The 22,951-nt window shown below is 35.9% G+C and overlaps 1 protein-coding gene across 13 annotated transcripts in view; it reads left to right on the top strand.

Moving 5' to 3' along the window:
- Positions 1 to 22,951, top strand: part of IKZF2 (IKAROS family zinc finger 2) — a 178,133-nt gene that overhangs the window by 102,464 nt on the left and 52,718 nt on the right. For 11 of the 13 annotated variants that reach the window (XM_033428222.2, XM_049711893.1, XM_049711895.1 and 8 more), the window contains 2 exons: positions 1,433 to 1,699; positions 8,062 to 8,229. In XM_033428222.2, coding sequence (XP_033284113.1) covers positions 1,433 to 1,699; positions 8,062 to 8,229 — 435 coding nt within the window. The remainder of the gene's footprint in view (positions 1 to 1,432; positions 1,700 to 8,061; positions 8,230 to 22,951) is intronic. The other 2 variants (XM_012532129.3, XM_033428225.2) reach the window with 1 other exon arrangement.

Raw genomic sequence — 22,951 nt, 5'->3', positions numbered from 1 at the left:
AAAGGGAAGAGTCATTTTGATAATATATACTACCTATCATGAGTACTAACGACAAATCACAGAAGGGGTGGTTTCTCTAAGAAAACAATTGCAGTAAAAAGAACTTACTTCCTTTTTATGAAAATAGTTCCTCTGTTCAAGAAATACCAAATAATTTGTTTTGCTTAGTAACTTTGATATGGTTTCTGGAGGCATTTTCAAGATCACTGGATAAAAAACTGGTATTCATTTAAAGCTTGTTTCTCTTGTGAAAGGACTCTGTCAGCAATCCATAATGAGGGCTGTGCTAACAAAATTCCAACTTTTCTGTGGGATGATCCAAAAACAGCAAACAGAAGGCATTGAATTTCTTAACAGTCACAAGTGCGTGCATGCATGCTATGCCATTCCTGTCATTCACTGCTTTTTGGTGTGCATAGATTAAAGTTGGAATACTTTGATTTGCAGACTAATATGTTCCATAGAGAACTTTTTTCACATAGGAAAAAAAAGAGTAGCTTAAGAGCACGTGAGTTCTGTGCATTCTGCCCTTCATTTATACAGCTCTCAACTGAATATATGTGTTTAGTCTGATTTTAGGATATTTGCCTTGACAGTGTGCCTTCATACGTCTAAGCTATTTGCTGGATTAAGATCCCGAGTTGTTTCTCTTGATAGAATAAAAAGAAAATATGGTTCTGATGAACCCAGGGATAGGATAGGAATAAAGACGCAGACGTAGAGAATGGACTTGAGGACACAGAGAGGGAGTAGGGTAAGCTGGGACGAAGTGAGAGAGGAGCGTTGACATATATACACTACCAAATGTGAAATAGACAGCTAGTGGGAAGCAGCTGCATCGCACAGGGAGATCAGCTCAGTGCTTTGTGACCACCTAGAGGGGTGGAATAGGGAGGGTGGGAGGGAGAGGCAAGAGGGAGGGGATATGGGGATATATGTATACAGACAGCTGATTCACTTTGTTATACAGCAGAAACTAACACAACACTGTAAAGCAATTATACTCGAATAAAGATGTTAAAGAAAAAAAAAACAGGTTTATGCAAGTACCCTAATGGAAAACAGAGACTATGAAGTGTATATATAATGATTGTTACATTCAGAAGAGGTGTAGCTCAATGGGTTAAGTAGTATCTAATCTTGTCTTTTTCATAATCCTACCTCAGTCTAGTAGCCTTAGTGACAAACTCAAAAGTATAACAATACCAGTTGATACTGAGCTTTCCTAAGCCATCTTCACTTTCATGCCAGAGCTTCATGGAAATATCATAGAACACAGTATGTACTAACATTGCATGGGGGATGGACTATATTCTACTTAGTATAGCATTCTCAACCATGTTAATAGAATGGCAGTGGGTGGAAAAGAGATGTAGGTGACAACACATAACATGCATTTAAAATGTCTTCCTTTCTTCTTTTTAAATTACAGCAAATTCAGTAAAGCTAGAAATGCAGAGTGATGAAGAGTGTGACAGGAAACCCCTGAGCCGCGAAGACGAGATCAGGGGCCATGATGAGGGTAGCAGCCTAGAAGAACCCCTAATTGAAAGCAGCGAGGTGGCAGACAACAGGAAAGTCCAGGAGCTTCAAGGCGAGGGAGGAATCCGGCTTCCGAATGGTAAACTGAAATGTGACGTCTGTGGCATGGTTTGCATTGGGCCCAATGTGCTTATGGTACATAAAAGGAGTCACACTGGTAAGCAGCTGAAAGAATAACCTGATGACTGCCTGTGACATCTGATGTTGATATTACCTGACATCTATTCTCTTTCCTTTTTATTCAGGGGTGGCAATGGTGAAACTACCTTTTCAGAATTCTGCTAGTATTGGATTGCTGAAAAGCAGAGAGTAGCCTGGGTCTTGACTTCCAGCCTTCAAATCTGAATAGCATATCAAAAAGAAGTTTGGGATTCAGTTTCCACAGTTCTTAATATAGCAAAAATATGATAAGGGTTCAAAAGGTATAGGAGAATTTCATTGTGTAACTTGATCTTTTTGTATTCCTATACTTATTTTACCATACCCATGGGCAGGTAATAGAGTTTGCTATAACATGGTACTCATGCATTTATGTAAGGGTTGATCATTTTCATCTTGTCTAGTTAACTTCTTGGAATACAATTTCCAATCAATCTTTGCCTACCATGGGTCTCTGTAGGAGGCAGATATTTATCTCCCCCAGTTCCAGGATGTCACCATCTTCCTGTAACTTTTAACTATAACTCCTGCAAGGAGATACGTAGGGTAGAATACAGCAAAGGGTGGTAGGAATGTGAAATCACAGAATCAGGTGAGGAAAGAGACCTCAGGTTAATTTAATATACACTTTTAGACCTTTGAGTAATGTGAAAAACCAACTCAGTGAGAAGGGCTTATTTAAACCTCTTCAAATCCTTTGGTAAAATTTTTTTAAAATTTCTTTTTAATGTAAAACACAAGAAATGAGATTGTGGCAAGGTAGGCAGATCATTGACCCAGAAAAATTCAAATTTATATGAAATTTGATTTAAAGGTAATGATAGCTTAAACTATAATGCAGAGTAGTATTATACAGCAAAATAGTAATAACTCATACACTCCAAGTTTTAAAATATGACACTCTTTTGGAAGAGAGAGAAATCACAGTAAAGACATTGATTTAAAAGATTGACTTCTAGATAATCAATTTCATAAGTAGATGCTTAAAACATGAGAGATACCAGGGACATTGATGTCTTCTTAGTCCAAACCTCTCATTTACACATCAAGAAACTGAAGCCCAAAACAGTCCAGTGATTTATCCATGATCCCTTATGTGGTTAAGGGCATTGTGAGGCTAGGATCAAGGTTTCCTGATGTCCAGAGTGGTTTTGTTCCAATTTTCTATGCTTGGTATATCAATATATCAATATTTTATGATGAGGTATTACTATAAGGCTGATATTTTAATTATAGTGAGAAATTACACATTAAAATCAGTGTTATCTTAAACAAAATCATCAGCTTTAGGGCTTACACTCTTATCCAACCATATAGTCAGTTACATTTTTACTTTTTTGTTTTGAATTTCCTTTTTAAATAGCATCATGATTTTAAAATATTTTTAAGTTTATAGTAATATTTGTATGACTAATGAAAATTTTTTTTTAATTTTTAAAAATGTCTCATGGAAAAATTAAAAGATCAAGCTTGGTACCATATTTGATAAGAAAAAAAGGAAAAGGCTGTAAAGTAGTGAGGCTACTTTTCTTCTGTGCTCATGAAGTAATTCCAACTGCAGTTCTAAAAGAAGAGTTCCACAAAGTTACGATGTATTCATCATCTCAGAGTGATTATATTGAGGAAGATAACACTCAGATGTCTAACTTCTCCCATCTAGCAATGTAGAAACTAAACAAAATTAGTCTAATGACTTTTCAGTTGAATTGCATATAGTGTTCATTTTAAGGCTGAAAAATATATTTTAAAAAATTTTGTAAGATATTTAATAAACCTTTTATGGTCTGAGTTAAGAATATTCAAAGAATCTGAATATACTCTGTTGAAAATTTAGGTTAATTGATGTTTTACTGTAACTGCAGTGATTTTCATGAGGATTGTTGGTTTGTAAACACAGTTAACAATTGCATACCTACTGTACTGTCCACTTCATATTTTTTACTCTAGTAGAGTTGAAAACCATCTAACTAACATGGAAAGTGTTTCTAAATAGTTATACAGATTTCCACAAGTCCTAGGAGTATGGGATTCGCTCAGCTAGTAAAGGCAAGGAAAATAGACTGAACAACTATTTAAAGTACTCTTGGAACTCTATGAACTTTTATTGTTAATAAATATTTATTAGAGTACTGGAAAAATTACTACACTTTCCTCAGATCTGGGAGGTTTTTCTTAAAGTTACTAGCCATTCGTAGAGGAGCTTGGGATACCTGCCATACATTGTTAACCGTGAAATTGTGATGATGTGTCTTTAAATTAGCCATTTTTATATGTATTTCTGATGACCCAGTTTATACATCTGAGTGGGTCATGACATTTTCAACTCCATTTTAGCAATATGAGAATAGGAAGTCTACTTGTATTTCTATAGATTGGAAAATATATATATAGTCAGAATATAGTCATTAACCAAATGTTTTCTCCTTAATTTGATGAACTGTCTTCATTTTAGAACTTCCCCCTCTCACCAACTATTTATACCTTGCTAGTATAAAAGACTTCGTCTTAAATCCTTAAAAACCTTTGAGAAACATATGCTTGTTTCTATGCGCGTTTAGCTCATGGAATGTCTAATATAATGTCTAATATAAAATTATAATATAATATAATGTCTAATATAAAATTGATAGTGGAAAAAGATACATAACCACCCATTCATTAAACTGACATGGAGTATCATATCTAATTCACTTCTTCTTCTTTCTCTTTCATACTCTACTAAAGTGCCAATTCCAGCGTCTTTTTTAATGGCTTGGTGCTATTTCTTTGGTATTGCTACTTTAGTAGGTAATCAGGTAATATTGTCATCGGATACTCCAGGCACTCTTCACTGGGAATGCAGGGAGAAGAAAAGAAATAGGGGTAGTAAATCAATTCATGCATAAACACAAATTGATACAAACACTATAAATGTAGAATATACTTAATTTTGCATCTCTTTGGGGTAGAGTACTGTTATCTTTGTAACTAAGTTTTCAGCATCATATTTTGTCCATTGCAGCTTTGTAGAGCCATTCTCTTGCTCTAAGGCCCTCTCTACACATGGTTGGGATTTTTCATATTTGTAGGTGGTTGTTCCATGCAACACAGGCACACCCTCTGTCTTTGATTCACCAAAGCAAATTGATGCATGTATACTTGCATTTCAGTTGAATAAACACAGATCTAGAAATATGTTTATGAAAGTATATAAAATATTGAAATATAATTTATTCCATAATAGGTAGATAACTTCACCCAGTGAATAAAACAGTCCTTGAGTAGATTAGAAGATTTTTAAAAAAACAGATTGAGAATGGAAATAAAGAATAGCATGGCTACGTGACTACATCTTAATTGTTCTCCTGGATCCAGAGTTGTTAATCCAGACTTTGGTGCCCACCCATGGGAGGATTAGTTATCACAGATACAATAGCCTACTTGATGTTTCTGAATTGGACTTACTCTTTAATGTCACTAATGTATTTAGTAAATTTATGGGTTTCTCCTGAAATTTGCTTTTATTTACATCTGAAGAAAGTGATTAATACATATATATATATATATATATATATTTTAGACAAGGTCTAAACCAACCTGAAAAGGACCAATTGATTCAGTCTATTTATTAAAGAAAAAACAAATTATTATAAAAGAAATAACCAAGATGTGTTGTTTCAAGTTACATAGACATTATGGGTAGTCAACTGTACCTTTCAGTTAGTTACCAGATTTTACACATACCTCTGAAATTAATAGGCCAGGGAAATCAGTATTTCTTAAAGCTTCATCTGATTGAAATCAAAGTGCATTATTATCATAGTCTCTTTCCTCTTATCAAAAATGGGCACATGACTGATTACCTTCATCATGCTTCTTTCTTTACTTCCCATGGCCATGGGAACAGAATTAGCAAACGCCTTCACACTAAGACTTATTCACTCAGCAACACGGCAGTGTCTCTGGATATAACTAGACATTTCTCCTACCCCTTTAAAGATGATCATATAAATTCAGAAGTAATTCTTACTAAAAAATATTTGAGGATATCTGGAATATTTTATAAATGTAACCTAACAACTAAATTACCCTGTCATTAGTCTCATAAAACTCAATTAAGTAAATTAAAAATTATTTTTTTAAAATGATCCTTATTATAATTTTTTTAGATTAGCATTATTCTGAATGATGAATTCAGAAACCTAAATTAGGAATTTTTAAATATTTCAGCTCAAAGACTTTAGGAGGCTTAAAGAAAATCAAAGTTAGCATGCTACAGGAGTATTTTCCAAAGGCAAAACATGATTTCAAATATTTTTGTTCACCACATTAATTTGTTTTTAAGTTATTGAGTACTAATTTGTTATTGCCTGGGAAACCCTACATAGATTTCAAAAGTAAAATCAAATGTTTTTAGTAAAATGTGTAATTTACATTTGCTATTAACCTTTTAGAGAGTAAGAAAATTTCATTAATAAAATCCTCCTGCCTTTTTATTACTAATTTCATGACACAGGTGGGGAGAAGAAAATTCTGATTTTAAAGTTTTAGACTGCTGTTCCATTGAAACAAGTAAAAGAATTAAGTTGTATATGTGTGGGTGTCTGTGTGCGTAAGATTAAAAAAAAAATTACCAAAATTAGGTTTATTTTTAAACTTTGATTACTTTATAAGATATCATATGAGAGGTTTTAGGTTGTGCCTCTTTTTTAAGCTGTATTTAGTATTGATTTGTCAGTTTTACCAAATGAATCAACCAAGTTAAATTAGATAAAACTTAAGGTAACTTTAACATTATGAATAATTCTTTTTCAACCATCAATATAGGACTTTTTGTAAACTTAGGTCCTAAGTTTCCTCTCCAAATTTCTTAAGAAAAAAACCTTAACCCTTGCTACACACACACAGATTACTCTTTTTTGGTATATATCTCATTAAGTTCCAAAATGAGCAAGAACTACAGAATTCAAGACACACCTGATCTGTCAGTTTTTCAATTTCCTTGGGCTTTATAATCTATATGATAGAATGTGCAGTGGTAGCTGCCAGAAGGTGACCAAAGTTTATCTTATTTATGCCTCCTAGCTTTCTTTAATAAAAAGAATCACTGAGTTTGCATTATTTTAAAGGCCCCCCAATACAGTGTGGTTTCATTATTCACTATTATTATGAATGTTTCAGTTAAAGATATGAAACATGACAATTCAGTGTAAAATTTTTTGAAAACTATTAAAATTACAGTCATTATCTAACCTCAAGTACAGAAATGGTCCAGTTCAACCAAAAGGGAATTGTTTTTTCATTTAATTTTTATCCTAATGTTGAGTTTTAATATATTTGTATTATTTATATATTAATTTATATTTTATGTCTATCTTTAGAGATAGACATGTTTAAAGGGAGTATTTCATCATGGTTTAATGATGTTATCCGTACGATCCTACTTGCCAATTTTACTCCCTCATCAAACTACGTTTTTACCTTCAGTGACATTGTCAACAGCCAGTTGATGGCAACAGACAGAAGATAATTCTGGCTTAAACAATTTTAGGGCAATATGAGTAGTAGGAGAAAAGGTTCCTATCAAATAAATGATTTTCACAAGAAACAGAGAATATATGTACAGGAAATGTCTGGATGAATAATTTTCTTTTGATTTTCTCTGATTATATCAGGAAATTTTGCCACAGGTTTTATTGTTAGTAACTAGGAGAATCCAGAGACCTGGGCTATATTTTGAGATTTTGTGGTAATGAACTTTGCAACCTAGTTCATTCATTGAACCTCTTTGGCTCCCTGATAACAAAATTATCAGCTAAATTGGAGAGTTAGACTAAAGGTCCCTTTCAGCTCAAAGTTTCTGTGATTTATTTTAAGAGATAACATGGTACAATAAAGAGAGCAAGATTTTGTAGTCAAATTGACCAAGAGTCATGATCAGCTCAATTACCTATTAGCTGTGACTATAATCAGAAACTTTGATACTTGAACTTCCATTCCTTCATTTGTAAATTGAAATTATTAATACCAAATTAGTAATGCCATCGTGAGGTTTGAAATATTGTATGTAAAGCAACCAATAAAGTCAGTAAAGTGATGGCACCTAGTTGTTCAACCAGTGGTCAATGCTATGATTGTTACTCTTTGCAGTCAATGACAGGAATCCTGTAAAATTTACATGAAGAGCTGAAATGGCACTTGACCTAAAGTTTGGAACTTTGGTATTAGCAAAGCAAATTCTAGGAAGATAAAGGTTTGGAAGACTTAGGAGGGAGATGGACATTCTCAGCACAGAGAACTGGCTGTAGTTATCATTGTACAGCAAATTAGTCACTTGCACATAACCTACTTGATCGTCCCCACCTCTTTCCCCTTCTGTAGGTGAACGTCCCTTCCATTGTAACCAGTGTGGAGCTTCTTTTACTCAGAAGGGCAACCTTTTGAGACACATAAAGTTACACTCTGGAGAGAAGCCGTTCAAATGTCCTTTCTGTAGCTATGCCTGTAGAAGGAGGGACGCCCTCACAGGACACCTCAGGACCCACTCTGGTAAGTGCCACCAACTCTTTGACTAGAAAGTAAAATATGAGAACTCAGGAGACTGCTATAGCATTACACAAAGTAACTTCTAACTTTGGTGCGTAGCTGGGAATGAGCTAGACAGTATTTTTATTTGTGTACACTGAATAACTGACAAATCTTGCAGGATGCATATGGCCCTTCTTTTTTAGGCTTACAGACTTGGCAGAAAGGAGTACTGTCAACTGAAGAGTTTCGAGCCATTGAAGAAAACAGCTGTTACATAAATTTTCTATGATTTTTAAATTTTACAATTATTAATGCAGTAATTATGGTTAATCCAGAATAACGGAAAATCTAGTAAAATATCATTGTTACGTGCTGTTGTTACCATAGAGGAGAGGAAAGCTGTGATATTATTTTGACTGACATGGTACCTGGGCTGGGACCTCAGTGGGAAGTCAAATATCACTATTTTTAAACTTGAAAATATTATGCTCATTAGAAACTTGGCGGTGAGAGTGTTTTATGTTTAATTTTAACCCTCCTTGTTTCTCTAACTCTCAAACTATAGTCATTGGATGCTCTCTGAAACTTTTCTCTGCTTCATAAATCATCATTTAAAAATCTAGAATAAGTTTGATTTTATTTTAAATGCCAGAATATAGTGCATACAAGCAAAAGAATGATTAGATACCGAATGAATTTCATTTGGCTTTAGCATGAATTGCCATAACTAAGAAGTTAAAGGTGGAACATTAATATAGAATACTCTTCAAGCCAGTTTTATATGCTCCTTCTGTTCATAATGACGTATTAAAATTTAATTTTAATATGAAGATATGATGGAAGTGATATCTTCATCTACATTGACAAATTATATTAGAGAGTTCTGTGGGTTGTGAGGTAATGCTCATACTATCTTTCTTTACATTTTTCCTGTTAATCCTTAAGGCTTTACACAGTTTTTTAACGTGAATGTGAAATAATGTAAAACTATTCTAGACATTAACTCTTAAATTTGGGGCTGTTACAGAAAAATGAAATTAAAGCAAATATTAAACTGTTTTAAGTATATATTTTATATTCATCCTTGACTTAAAGCAGTTCACTCATTTCCAACTATCACACATTATATTTTATTTAAAAATTATGCTGTGAAAATTATATCTTAAAGTGGTATTGTTTTATTATAAAAAGTATTCTTTATTGAAAGATATTTTTAAGACCTGACAGTTATTTCCTTTAGGTAGCCATGCACTCTGGCTTATTAAAGTATTATTCAGTTGACCAAGGATTATATAAAACATAGCTTTTCATGAGGATGAAGTTGAGGCAGAAATATAACTTTAAACATCTATTTCCACTGGTCACAAAATTTACAAAACTGTGTTGTTTTTACTATCACGGTTTAGTGTATACATGTAATTTTGCCTGGTGATTGCTAGATTGCTCTTAGAAGGTTCACTGCCTGTTGACACCTCTGGAAGGCATTTGACAGTCATCTCAATTTGTTTCCTTGATTTCCTTTTTGTTCTTTCAAGAGATTTATCCCTGTGGGTAGTGTCTAAGAAGTCAAGACACCTTGGTTTTTGTGTTAGACTAAGCTGGACGGCTACAATTGGTTTCGTTATGCAGATTAGGCATGGCCCATATAGGGGCTCCCGGTTGGTGGCTAGTGGAATGAGGGGAGGGAAAGATGTCACCCAAAGTAAGCCCCTTCCACTGGCTTTGCAAGGCCGGACCCTATAATTTACATGGTTCTATATAATTATAAAGTTTATGTGCACAAAGAAAAGCTGTTTCTATGAAACTGTAAATTTTGTAAATAAATACATTTCTACTTTGAGGTTCAAAAAAAAGAGACATGGTCCCTTTAACTGCTATTATGCTGATTTTGCATTTTGGTATACTAAGTCATGACTTTTGCAGATATATAAACAGATATGCTCAAATTGGCTAATAAGGGGAGTTTAATGGAGGGATGAGAGGGGGAGAGGGATATCATCCACTTACTGCATCATCAAGGGGTGAAGTCAGTTCAGACCTACTTCCAACACTAACCATCACCAATGCTTTTCACAATATATATGGCTTTCTTCTTCCACTGCCAATTTCATCTTCCCCTTACTTTCACCCTCTTTTTAGCCCCTGGTCTGGACAGGGTTCTTTATGGGTGATCCTGAATTCCTACAACATTGAGTATTTGGTGGCCCTTCCTTCCTTGGATTACTGTAGTTTTTCAATAACCAGCATTATTGGAGAAGTTTTTGTTAGAGATGCCCCACTAAATCTCCTGAGTTTCAAACATAGTTGGCCTTGCCCATATCATATAACAACAACCCCAGATCATTTTGGTAATCTGGAAAAATTACCAGCCAATAGCCCACTTCTCTTCCTGTTAATTCAGCAGCTTAAAATGCCCCAAATAGCCAGGGAGTAGTCTCAGCTTCCAATACAATGGTAACAGAACTCTGATCCCTGGTGGAAACATTCTTCCTTTGGGCACTGAGATCTCCAAAACCACCAATCCCAAGATTTCAGCACAGGAAGTGAAAATCCCTTAAATGAGTTATTTGAGGTATTTGTGTTGTGTCCACTACTACCTTAACCTCTTTGTTCTCAAACTTATGCATTCTGGCAATGGAGGAGATAGATGACTTTTGGCATTTATCACATCCTATAGAACACACCCAAACTTCTCCCAGCTAGCAACTATACATGAACCACTCCACTGGTAGGCCACTTCACCACTCTATTTGGCCAAATGATTCTGGATGACATGGCATGAGGTATGGCCAGCGAAATCTATAGGTTTGAGCCCATTTCTATATTTCCTTTGCCGTGAAAAGAATTTCCTGGTTAAAGTCAATATTTTAAGGAATACTATGATAATTGTTAAGGCATTCTGTTAAATCCAGGCGTAGAGGCACATCCAAAAGTACTGAAGGAAGGGGAGGTAAATCTATATACCAAATATCTATCAATTCCTATGAGAATAAATTTCTCCCTCCTTCAGGTTGAAAGAAGTTCATTGTAACCTGCCAGCCATTAATTAATTGACTGGTCGATCACCTTGGAGAATAATGCTGTATCAGTGTCTCAGCGTTGGAAAGTGGTGAACTCAGCAGTTGTGGTAGTTAAATCAGCCATAGAGAGGGGGAAATCTATGTTGTTGAAGCCATACATAGTTTCCACCCTTGTTCCCATTGTCACTTTGTACATGGGCCACTTGAGCAAGCACCAGGGTAGCTAGATAAAGAATCTGTCATCCATAAAACAGATTGTGTTATTGGCTTGGGTCACCCATCACATAATCTTGTCCAGATTACTAAGAGGGTTCTCCACAATGGAAGCCCTCCAGAGGGAATTCACGTAGTAACCATGTTGTCACACTTTGTACCAATTCTGAGAGGCACATCTGCATGACTCTCCCAAACCTTCAATCTCCAATCTTTCAGTCTTGTTCTTCCAAGTCCTTGACCATATGGCCATGCCATGTATCATTACCTCAGCTATCTCTTCTTCCATGCAAACCGTACAATCTGAAATTCTGCTAGGGGGTTATCTTTCACTACTATATTCCAGGGGCAGCCCCCTTCATTGGGCCTATAACACAGTAGTTGCAGCTAATACTAAATATCATACAATCCATTTACAAGCTGGGTTCATGTGGTTTTATCCTACATTAATTGGTCATGGAGAACACCCCATGAGGCCAGATTGTGAGAGACTGTGAAGCAGTAGTAGCAGGTATCAGAAACACGTGAGCTACTTGCTCATGATGTATACTTGGGCTTCCCAAACCTGTGTGATCCAAGTTTCATTTAATAATGAAATGCTCTTGTGCACGTCTTATTGTATGATATGTTGAATCGGATTAACACGTAGTTCATTTTGTCTAGTTTGGGCCACGTAGTCTTTTGGAGTCGCATGGCCTAATACTCAGTCTTAACAAGAGTCCAATAACAAATTAAGAGCTGCTTTTCAAATGGCAAATCATTACTGAGAAGATCACATATCTTTACTCCACTAGGGATTTGCATTCTGATGCTTCAGTGGCAGATGTCATACACCATCTTTGCTTACCACAGATATTTCCAAAAATCATTACATTTCTGGATCTTAGAACCAAAGGTCTAAATAGCAGCTTTCATTACAGCAGAGGTACACTGCAGATTCATTTCTTGCCCCAGTCCCCTCTCAATGTTGGCAGCCTTGTTGATTATCTAGTACATGCATCAGAGCAGAACACCCAAACGTGGTATATCTTGCTTCTAAAATTCAAAGAGGACACCACATTTTCTGTCTCCTTCTTCATAATGAAAGGTACAAGGTGCAACAACTTATCATTTACTGTAGAGGCTCTTATTTCAACATGCCTACATCACTAGGCCCCTAAAATTTCACCAATGCTGCAAATCTCAACTTTTCATAGAGATTATCTCCTGTGCCCTAATATATGTCTTACTGAGGCATCTTAAGTGTTTACTACTTCCTGACCCATCACCAAATCCAATTAGTATGATACTATGAATGTAATGTTCCAGCTTGATGTTATGTGAGATGTCAAGATGAACAAGATTTCTTTGGACTATATTATGGCAAAGAGAGAAGAGTTGACCTAGCTTTAAGGTAAGGTAGTGAAAGTATGTTGACCGTGCATTGTGAAGACAAACTGCCTCTGATTATCTTTGTTGATAAGGAATTACTTTTAAAAGAAATTAAGTCAGTAGCTCCATACATGGTATCAGGTACTATGTTAATATGCTCCAGCAGAGATACTACTACTAGAACTGCTTCTGTAGTTGGCATTATGTGATTAAACTGTCATTCATCCATAGAACCATCTAGGTCTTGCATTAGCCTAACAAACAGCTTAAACGGGTATGTAGTAGGAGTGACCACCCTAGCATCCTTCAGTTTTAGTTTATTATCTTGGAAGAAATGATAGTTCTAGGGCTGCAATCTCCTATATGGTAGCCACTAGTCACATGTGGCTGTTAAGTACCTTCATATGGTTAATGCCACATGTTGAAATTATATTTATTAAATATATTATGAAAATTAATTCCACCTGTTTAAAATGTGGCTATTAGAAAAGTTTAAATTATATATGTGATTCATATTTTCATTGGACAGCACTGTTCTTGGCTTTTTATAATAGACCTCCTGCCATGGGTCAGGGAACCAGTGTAAGGGTTCTTCCCATTACTAAATGCATTTATTCCTATGATACTATAAGATGGACTTGGGTGAAGTCTCCATATATATCTTGACCTCCATAAGCTCCCAGTTTGACTGGTGGGCCACAGTGGTATTTTGGGTTCCAGGGATTAATGTCAATTCAGAGCTAATCTAATACAATTGTCTAATAACCTGCAGAAGGATTTGGTTTTTTCCTTCTCCCAATTCACAGTCACCCTCATAAATGGCCACAGGTGATTCTGGAATGGCTTAGAGGAAAATTCATAGCATACAGCGGTGGCCAGGTTTCAGGGCCCTTCTGAAAGGGACTCTGGCTCCACCTAAAATTATGTGACTCTGGATATGTGAATAGACTTAGGTCTGGGCAGTGGATAAGAGATCATGAATCCCACTACGGCGACTAAAGTTGGGTTTTTGCCCACAAGACCTAGACTTTTTCTGTCCATGTAAGATAGTTAGCAGCTTGGCAGTCTAACCATCATTTTCATTCTTGGAGGATCTGTAATCCATTAGCCATTTCCATAGAACCCTGTGGCGCAAAACACATTGTTATCCCATCCCCGTGGCTTATTAAGATAACTGCACTTCCTGAAATTAATTTCTACCACAAAGCCTCTGCCATCTTAGAAGATCACATTGGATACATTTAAATTAGGGAGCCCAGATCTGTTGGTAACATCTATCATTGTTCTCTCCAGCCTAGAGAAGACAGTTACCAGGAAGCTTTCCAAGCACGCTGGTTCTTTCCTCACCAATGTAATTCTTTGGTGAGGCCCTTCCAAGCGTATGGTTAGGGGAGGACTGAACGGGGTCATTCATAATAGATCCTTTCCAATATTCTTTTTCTGTTGTTGTTTGTTTGTTTTCATTTTTGTTTTTTTTTTTTTTGCAGTACGCGGGCCTCTCACTGCTGTGGCCTCTCCCGTTGCGGAGCACAGGCTCCGGACGTGCAGGCTCAGTGGCCATGGTTCATGGGCCCAGCCGCTTTGTGGCATGTGGGATCTTCCTGGACCAGGGCATGAACCCGTGTCCCCTGCATCGGCAGGCAGACTCTCAACCACTGTGCCACCAGGGAAGCCCTTTTCCAATATTCTTACTTGAGCTTTTGGACTTCTACTTTGGTGTGCCAAGAAAATTCTGCCCTTTCAACTTTTCACTGTGTAAGCCATCATTGAATCAAGGATTCAATAAACCAGTCACTCCCACCTGCTCAAGGCAATATATTAAATCCCACATTCCAGATGAATGCACCTATATTGATAAATTTGGCCTGAGCTAGCATTTTAATTCATCTTCTTGGTATAAAACCCTTAGAATCAATCCATTTCCTTACATGCTATCTGGACTCCTTACTGATACAAATTGGTAAAGTTTTGCAGTTCTTTCAGTGTACAGGCTGTCACCTCCTAAATATCCCTCGATTTTTGCTATATTAATATCTAACTTGGTATGAGCCTGGAGGGCCATGAGTGGTAACAGAAATGAGTCCTGAAAAGAATCGCCATTCTCTGATTGGGTTCCCGCCTCAGCTGAAGCAGTTGAAAGTCCTCTTACTCTATGGAAAGGCTGATTTACGGGACTGTTGGTTTCCTTAAATGGAATGGTGGGGAGTGAAGACAAATGTGTCTTCTGGCAAGGATGGTTCGGGAGGGTTTAGGGGTTCAACATTCTGAACCTCAGTATTTGATTAGATCGTAACAACCCTTGTTTCACTCTTTCCCTATCATTACCCTGTTACCAAGACCAAATGGTATTGGCTTTGCCCATTTTATTTAATATGGCAATTTCATAACCCTTCAAATCAGATTCTGGAGTTGGTCTTCAGCCTTATTTGCCCTGAGCCGTAAGTAAATAAGGACTCTCTTAAAGCTAACAGAGAACTTTGATATTTCACCGCTGTTCTGACTTGAGCATTCAGGACCTTCGATTTGTCCTTTCTCCTTTGTATAATCCTTCAGGCCATCAGAATTAGCCATGTAACACTACAGTCTTCACATTAGACACCACCATTGTTCCTTCAGCAAGTAAAGACCACAACTCCTAAAGCTTTGCCTTGCATCTGCACTTCATACTACCATCAGTGACAATTTGAATAATCATGTTGCTAGCACATGTCTAGAATTACCAGGATTTCACTAACTTCCTGATAAGGAGGCCATGCTATTCTATTCAAACATGAGAAACTCAATGCCAGAATGCCATTTTGTCTGAGGCCTTGGGCCACTCCTGCTACCAATAGCTATCAATCAGAGCCCTGATAGGAAAGCAGTAAGACACTCAAATGGGGAAAATGTGGAGACATTCAGGAAAGCACTAATATTTACAAGAGAAGGGATAGGCATAAAGAAAACCAACAGGGGATGGTTGCAATCCCATGTCTGAAGAGGTCACTGGAATTAGGAGATGTAGGAGAGAGTCTTGAAACTGACCTTCAGGAGAGGAATGTACCCCTGCTAACTTGTGACTGAGGAATAAACACCTTGGCCTCACTCTTTCCACCCCTCCTGTCTTGCTGATGCCTTACATTAAATGAGCATAACCAGAAGCCAGAGGAAAAAGGAGCCTATTGATGAAGCCAATAGAAATTAGCTTTCTGCAGGAGTAGAGCAGAGTGAAAATGGCTGTAGAGATGAAAGAAAATATGCCACAGATTGATTAAATTTAAGAACTAGTGCTTAAACTTACTAGTATAGGGTATTAAGTGTAATGTAATGATTTTTAATTCTAATTTGTTTTTTTATAAATACTATTATTAATATGAAGTATCTTGCTTCCTTCTCTTCCATCCCAACCCCTACTTTGGGTAATGAGTGCTCATTGTTTTATTTTATCTAGTTAGCTATTGTGTTCTACAGTATTAATACTGCATCTTTGCTTCCTGTGTTTTAGATTTGAAAATTTTCCATGTAGTAGGTTGGTAACAATGAGCCCAGTATTGATATGCACTTACATATTTCTGTGAGATTTTATATCTATCAATCAGTTTAAGAAAAATATCTGGAATACAGTATACATTCAATAAATGCTAGCTCGCTCTTTCTTTCCTTCTTTCTTTCTTTCTTCCTTCCTTCCTTTCTTTCTTCCTTCCCTCCCTTGTAAGATCCCATATAAGCTGAAAGTTTCTATTTGGAACTCTCTTACATACTCTAGAGGACACCGGGTAGTGTCTTGATTTTGGTTGCATAGCCCCAATAGTTAGGTTATTGACAGGTAATGTCTGGCATTTCTTGAACTCTCCATAGGCATGAGGCACTGTGCTAAGCACTTCCTATGGATTATTCATTTAATTAACACTCCTTTACCTGACATGAGCAAAATCAGGTAGTTTATCAATTAAAAACAGTACGTCTAGCAATATGGGAAATTCTTTTCATAAAAAGGTCCTTAACATTTAAAAATATAAACATTGGGGTGGCCAAAAGTTTGTTTGGGTTTTTCCGTCAGATGTATGTTATTGGCCAACCCAATATAAAATATGCATTTAATCTTTTTTTTTTAATATATATATATAAGGCCAGGCCCTTTCCTTTCAGTGAGGAATTTAGTTATGGAATTCCAAGTAATTTTCCTGGCCTAAACCACACTCATATCACATCATCTCTAATTCCATTTTCAGTTTCTTTAAGAACTTAAAGACCTTGTGAAGCAATCAGACTTCTATTAAAGTTTTTAAAGATTTTTCTTGGGCTTCCCTGGTGGCTCAGTGGTTGAGAGTCCGCCTGCCGATGCAGGGGACACGGGTTCGTGCCCCGGTCCGGGAAGGTCCCACATGCTGCGGAGCGGCTGGGCCCATGAGCCATGGCCGCTGAGCCTGTGCGTCCGGAGCCTGTGCTCCACAATGGGAGAGGCCACAACAGTGAGAGGCCCGCGTACCACAAAAAAAAAAAAAAAGATTTTTCTCACTAATTTTTAAGATTACCTTTGCCTACCTCCAATTCATTAGTAGTTTTTTTAAACTCACCTTTATTGAATTTTTCCAGAGAGGTAAAATTAGTTTTTATAGAAAGAACTTTCTTTCTGTACTTATTTTATTGGAATATGTATATTTGAATAATTTACTTAATTATGATAACAGGTACAGCTGGCATAAATAGGTTTGGCTAGAATAATAACTGACTGAACGTGAGTATCCAGTTCAACTGCTAGAAGTGTTTATGTCGGCATACCAAAGAAGGGCCTGGGAGCACCAGAATTTCAGTATGCTTTTCAAAGGGAATGGAGAGACAGAAAGCCTCTCGCTAATATTATTCCTAGTTTACAGGTGAGGAGACTGAGGCACAGAGAGGTCACACGGGCAGAGCCTGAATTCAAACCAAGACAGTCAAACTCCTAAATCTGTACTACATGCTATGGAATAAATGATACAGCCCCATATGTTTATTGCATCCTCTGTCTTGCTGAACTCTTTTAACTCAATGATAAAGCAAAAAGGAGTACTGTCTGGAAGTCAAGAGGTCAAGACAAATGGGTTTTCGAATGGGCTCATTGCAAATTAGCTGTGTGACTTTGTCAGATCACTTAATTTAATGTTTTAATCTTACGCTGTTCACATTATGTGATGCTAATAACAATCTGTTACCTTTTCTCCTGGGATTTTGCTGCCCATCAGTCACTAAGATCAAACCTTAAAGAGTAAAAGGGTAGTCCCCACTCCCCAGTTTTTTTTTTTTTTAGTTTTCTATTGTTTGTTTTAACTTTCAAAACAGATTTGCATAAAATGGAATAGGTCTTAAGATTTTGAGATGACCTTCATGGCACAAACATTACTTCTCTGCTACCATCTGCTAACGTAAATCTCAGAACCTTGATATAGACAGTTTCTGATTTTGCACTTCTAGTTCCAGATATAGTTTGTTCATTTAAAATGCATTCCCTTTTAAAGAATATTTTTGAAAAAGCTCTGTGTTGCTGAATGCCAGCAGAAGTGTGAAACAATGTTGACTTTTCCCTCCCCCACCTTTGCCACTTAGTACTTGAATGATATTTTTCACACTGGGATGGAAGATGCAGTCACACATTTGATTGCATGTTTTAAATTTTGATTACAGTCCTTGATAACATTTTTTTAATTTTGAAAGGATGCCCAATTTTATAAATAATTAATAAATCAGGGCTCCTTAAAGAGCAAAAATATTTTGGTAGTGTTTGCCAGTATTTGCTATGGAAAAGTTTGTTTTCTAACAATAATTTTATTTTATTTTTATTTATTTATTTTTTGTGGTACGCGGGCCTCTCACTGTTGTGGCCTCTCCCGTTGCGGAGCACAGGCTCTGGACGCGCAGGCTCAGCGGCCATGGCTCATGGGCTCAGCCGCTCCGCGGCATGTGGGACCTTCCCGGACCAGGGCACAAACCCATATCCCCTGCATCGGCAGGCGGACTCTCAACCACTGCGCCACCAGGGAAGCCCTCTAACAATAATTTTAAACAGTATAATATTATTTCTGGAAATAGATTAATATGATCATCTTTTTTCAATAGCAGATAATTCCTGTCAACAACTCTTAGATTTTATTCCCAACTTCTTAAGATAATAACAGGAGAAATCAGAACCTTTCTTACTTTTGTTATGGCAGTGCTATATCCTATTTGTGAAATATTGTCCATTTAGGAAAAAAAAAAGTGAAATAATACAATCTAAGTTTTGTTTGTACAACAGTCATCAGTGTTTAATTTTTTTAAAACTATTTTCATGTATTATGGGTTAGAGCTATTCTTCTGATATTGATGCTGGATATTTCATTAGAATTGCTTTATTTTATTGCAGTATGTTGGCTAAATTTAAGACATCTAGCAATTGCAACCCTCTTTCTACTTTTGCCTCTTTGGAACACTCAAAAAGAAAGAATGACTGAGGAAGGAAAAAAAAAACCCAGATCCTTTTACATGTGAAATTTAAATGACGAGAAGGAAAGGAGAGAGAAATAAAGAATTGTATCATCAACAATATATCAGCTGGAGACCACAGTCAAATTTCTAGTCCATTGAGAAAGTAAACTATACTTTATAAACATATCCCAACCTTATATTAATATATAAGGTTGTAGGAAAATAAAAGATACTGGTTTATATTTTAAACTCTATCCATTAATCTGAGATTTACCACACAAATCATCTAATTTCCTTTATGTAAATTTATAACATAACATAGTATTTATGTCAGTTTTTTGTGCTGAATCAGTGCTCCTGCTATAAAAAATGTTTTATTAGTTTTGTCAGATTTTTAGTTTAGCAAGTGATTATAGTCCTCTCATTCTTAGAAATTTGATTAGTATGCTTCATACGTTAGGTGTTACTCCTTTTAATTGTCTTTATTATAGCCAGTACACTGGGGAAATAGTGTTACAATTAAGCCCTGAACCCCTATTAATCAAAACAATACTTAGCATACTTGTTATTTTTTAAATCTAGGAGGAACTAGAATTACATATTTTTTCCTAATTAGTACTTCAGGTATATTTCTCACATACTTTAATGCAGTGCCCAAATATTTAAAACACAATAGAAGAGTATGTATTTTTAATGTATGGAAACTTATGTAATATATATGCATTATACATTCCTTTGTATAAATTGTAAAGAGAAAAAAGTAAGTAAGAATGCCTCTTGCGCAGTCTCAAATGTTTTTATGCCATATGTAAAATTCAGTTTTGGCCATGGAATTGTACTGGACTTACATTCTTACAAAAAAATATTCTTTGCTTAAAAATGGAATCTTTTCACTTGAAAATGAACAATCCTATGTCCCAAGGAAACTTATCCACTGTCTCTTGTATTCCTTAACACTACTGTATTTTTACATTACTTATTATAACATTAAGGTACTGTTCAGAGATATATAAATAAAATATCCTTGAATAAGCAGATAAGTGTAGGAATTTTTTCTGATTTTTTTTTTGTTCATCTCATTTTAAGAAAATAAGAATTACTTTGTGTTTTCAGTGAGACCTGTTATAAAAGTCAGAGGAAAACCTTATTAGCTTTCAGTTAAATCAGTATTTATTATATAATTATTTGGATATATCACCTAAAATTAAACACTTTTTAAAATTAGTTTATGTGATATATCTATAGCATATAACCCTAGAATATATCTATTTGAGAAACCTTCCAGTGTCATAGTCTTTTGACTTAGGATCAATAAGCCTACATTATTCTGAGCAAATGTCTAGTTTATTTCCAAACACCTCAGTTATGTTAATTTTTACAACATGATTTTGTAATCTATTCAATGTTTGACAAATTTCACTTAAGAAGTTTTTTCTTTATGTCTGGTTGTCAAGTTAAAGCTATTTTGTCCTATAAAAAGCAACTGGACCAGATGTACCATATAATATCCATCTGTTAAAACAACATCCGCCTCATTGTACATTTTTAGTTCTTTTATATAAGGACTGTCTTTTTGTTTTTTTAAGACGCTATAATTCCATGTACTATATTTTATCCATAAAAATAGCTCAGAAATATGGAATACTTGTATTAGTTTTCCTAATACTAATTTTTTTAAAAAATGTATCAGTTCAATAGTGTACTGCTGCAAACTCAAAAGTTTGCCTTTTATTTTTAACTCTATTTTATATTTTGTTCAGTTATTCCTTTAACTATCATGAGAATATACCTATAGAATATTATGACTCACCCTGCTTTTGAATATATTTGGATGTTCACATTTAGTGGACTATTAAACCAGCTAACAGGCATTTTCAAGGTATAAACTACATGCTCTTAGAGAAGCTGGTAAGAAAAGATAGTTTTTTCCTCCTCTTCAAATTTCTTGAAAATAAAGTTGAAAAGTAGCATCTGACTTGGTTTGAGATAATGCTAACCTTTAACCATACTGTTAAAGAAACAAGTTCATGTCAAATGCTCTAGTTTTAAGTCTTCTCATATGGGACAGTCTGTTACTTTGCCATGAGGATGATATGCCCTCAGATTTACTGTCATTTCTTACTAAGGGACTCACTACTACTGTCGCATCATTTCCTTAAATTACTGACTGTTCAGGAATTCCATAAACTAAAAGGTACTTCAAAGCACATGTGGCATTTGTAATCACTAACTTTCTTGTCTAATACACCCTTTTCATCTTGTTTCATTTAAGTTATCTTCCTGTTCTTGTCTCTCCTTCTGCCTTCTACTCTTTGTTTTTCTCATAGGCTGTTTTCCCCCTAATCCTTCAATGTTTGCTTCAATATTACTTTGCTTTATTTTTCTGAGGTAAACAAAAAGTACATAAATAAGTACCTTAAGTTTCTATTACATATGAAATCTTTTTATAACATGGATTTGCTGTAGGTTATAGACCTTTGGATATTAATAGTACTGATCATTTTGTGAAATAAGAGTTTAAAATGTCTGAAAATTAGGTATGTGGCTAAAAGATTATCATTATCAGTTATTTCCATATTGACATTATTTTAAAACCAGATCACCATGACTTTTCTAACAGATTTGCTAAAGAGATCCATTCAAACAATACTAAGCCATAGACCAGTATAATGATCGACATATTGGATTAAGTGATTCTGGTTATAGAAATTGAATTTAGTGTAGCTCATTCATAGCAGTGATGGTGCATTTAATGTAGTATAATTTGCCCTGCAGACTTCTCTTGAGAAGGAACTGTTTTCACCTGATTGTAGACCTGGCACCTGGCCCACTCTTTGGGTGATCTCCCAAGTGTGAACTTTGCCCACCCTTCACCCCTCCTTTCCTTCCTGGAGGTGGTAGATAGAGGAGGATTACATTGATAATTACACAAGCAGTGTCAGTTGCACATGTGATTTGCATAACTGTGCTGTGCTGATTTCACCTATCAAGTCCTGACACTTATGCCGGTGGTGCCTCTCTGTATGCTTTGCAATAAACACTGAAGAGAGGGGATGGGATTAGTGTCTTCATTCCTGACTCAGACACACACAACACACATGCAAGGCCCTGCCCATTGAAAGCTGACCAGGAGGGAAAGCCACTTTCAGTCAGGCCAGCTGCTGTGACCATCCATGTGATTTCTACCCAGTAGAACACAAATAATCATTATATACTCTACCTTATCTGGGCCTTATAAAAGAAATTAAGTTTTTAATAGCATATACGGTCTCATCTGTTTCAAATAGTGGTATTCATGCTTCTTTAAATTTTTGACACTTATTTCTAGAAGGAGTAATGGAAAAGCAGTCTTTCTTCTCTAACACATACTCATCTGATGTGGCTCTCCACGTTGGCTCAAAGACCAAATCAGATTAGTTTACTTCTGGAACCTTTCCTCCTTACCTTTTTCTATTCTCAGGAGTTCTAAAGAAATAAGCAGGAACCATGGACGTATTTCTTATTCTTCTCAGTTTTCTGTAGACAAGTTGAGTAGTACAGTTTTGCATCCTACCTGGATGTTACTGTGGACAGCCTGAGCTTGTGGCTGTTTCACATTTTCCTTTCCACAGTGCTGAGTCTGCAGGCCTGGCATGTTTGGAACTCCATGGCAGAAACAGGAGGGCAGCATGCCAACTTCTTTACTTACCCAGTGTCCAAAAATGAACATCACACTG

Source organism: Orcinus orca, chromosome 7, assembly GCF_937001465.1.
Source record: "Orcinus orca chromosome 7, mOrcOrc1.1, whole genome shotgun sequence".
In the NCBI taxonomy this organism is placed as follows: Eukaryota; Metazoa; Chordata; class Mammalia; order Artiodactyla; family Delphinidae; genus Orcinus; species Orcinus orca.
The sequence above is the reverse complement of the archived record's forward strand: the minus strand, read 5'-3'. Positions and strand labels throughout refer to the sequence as shown.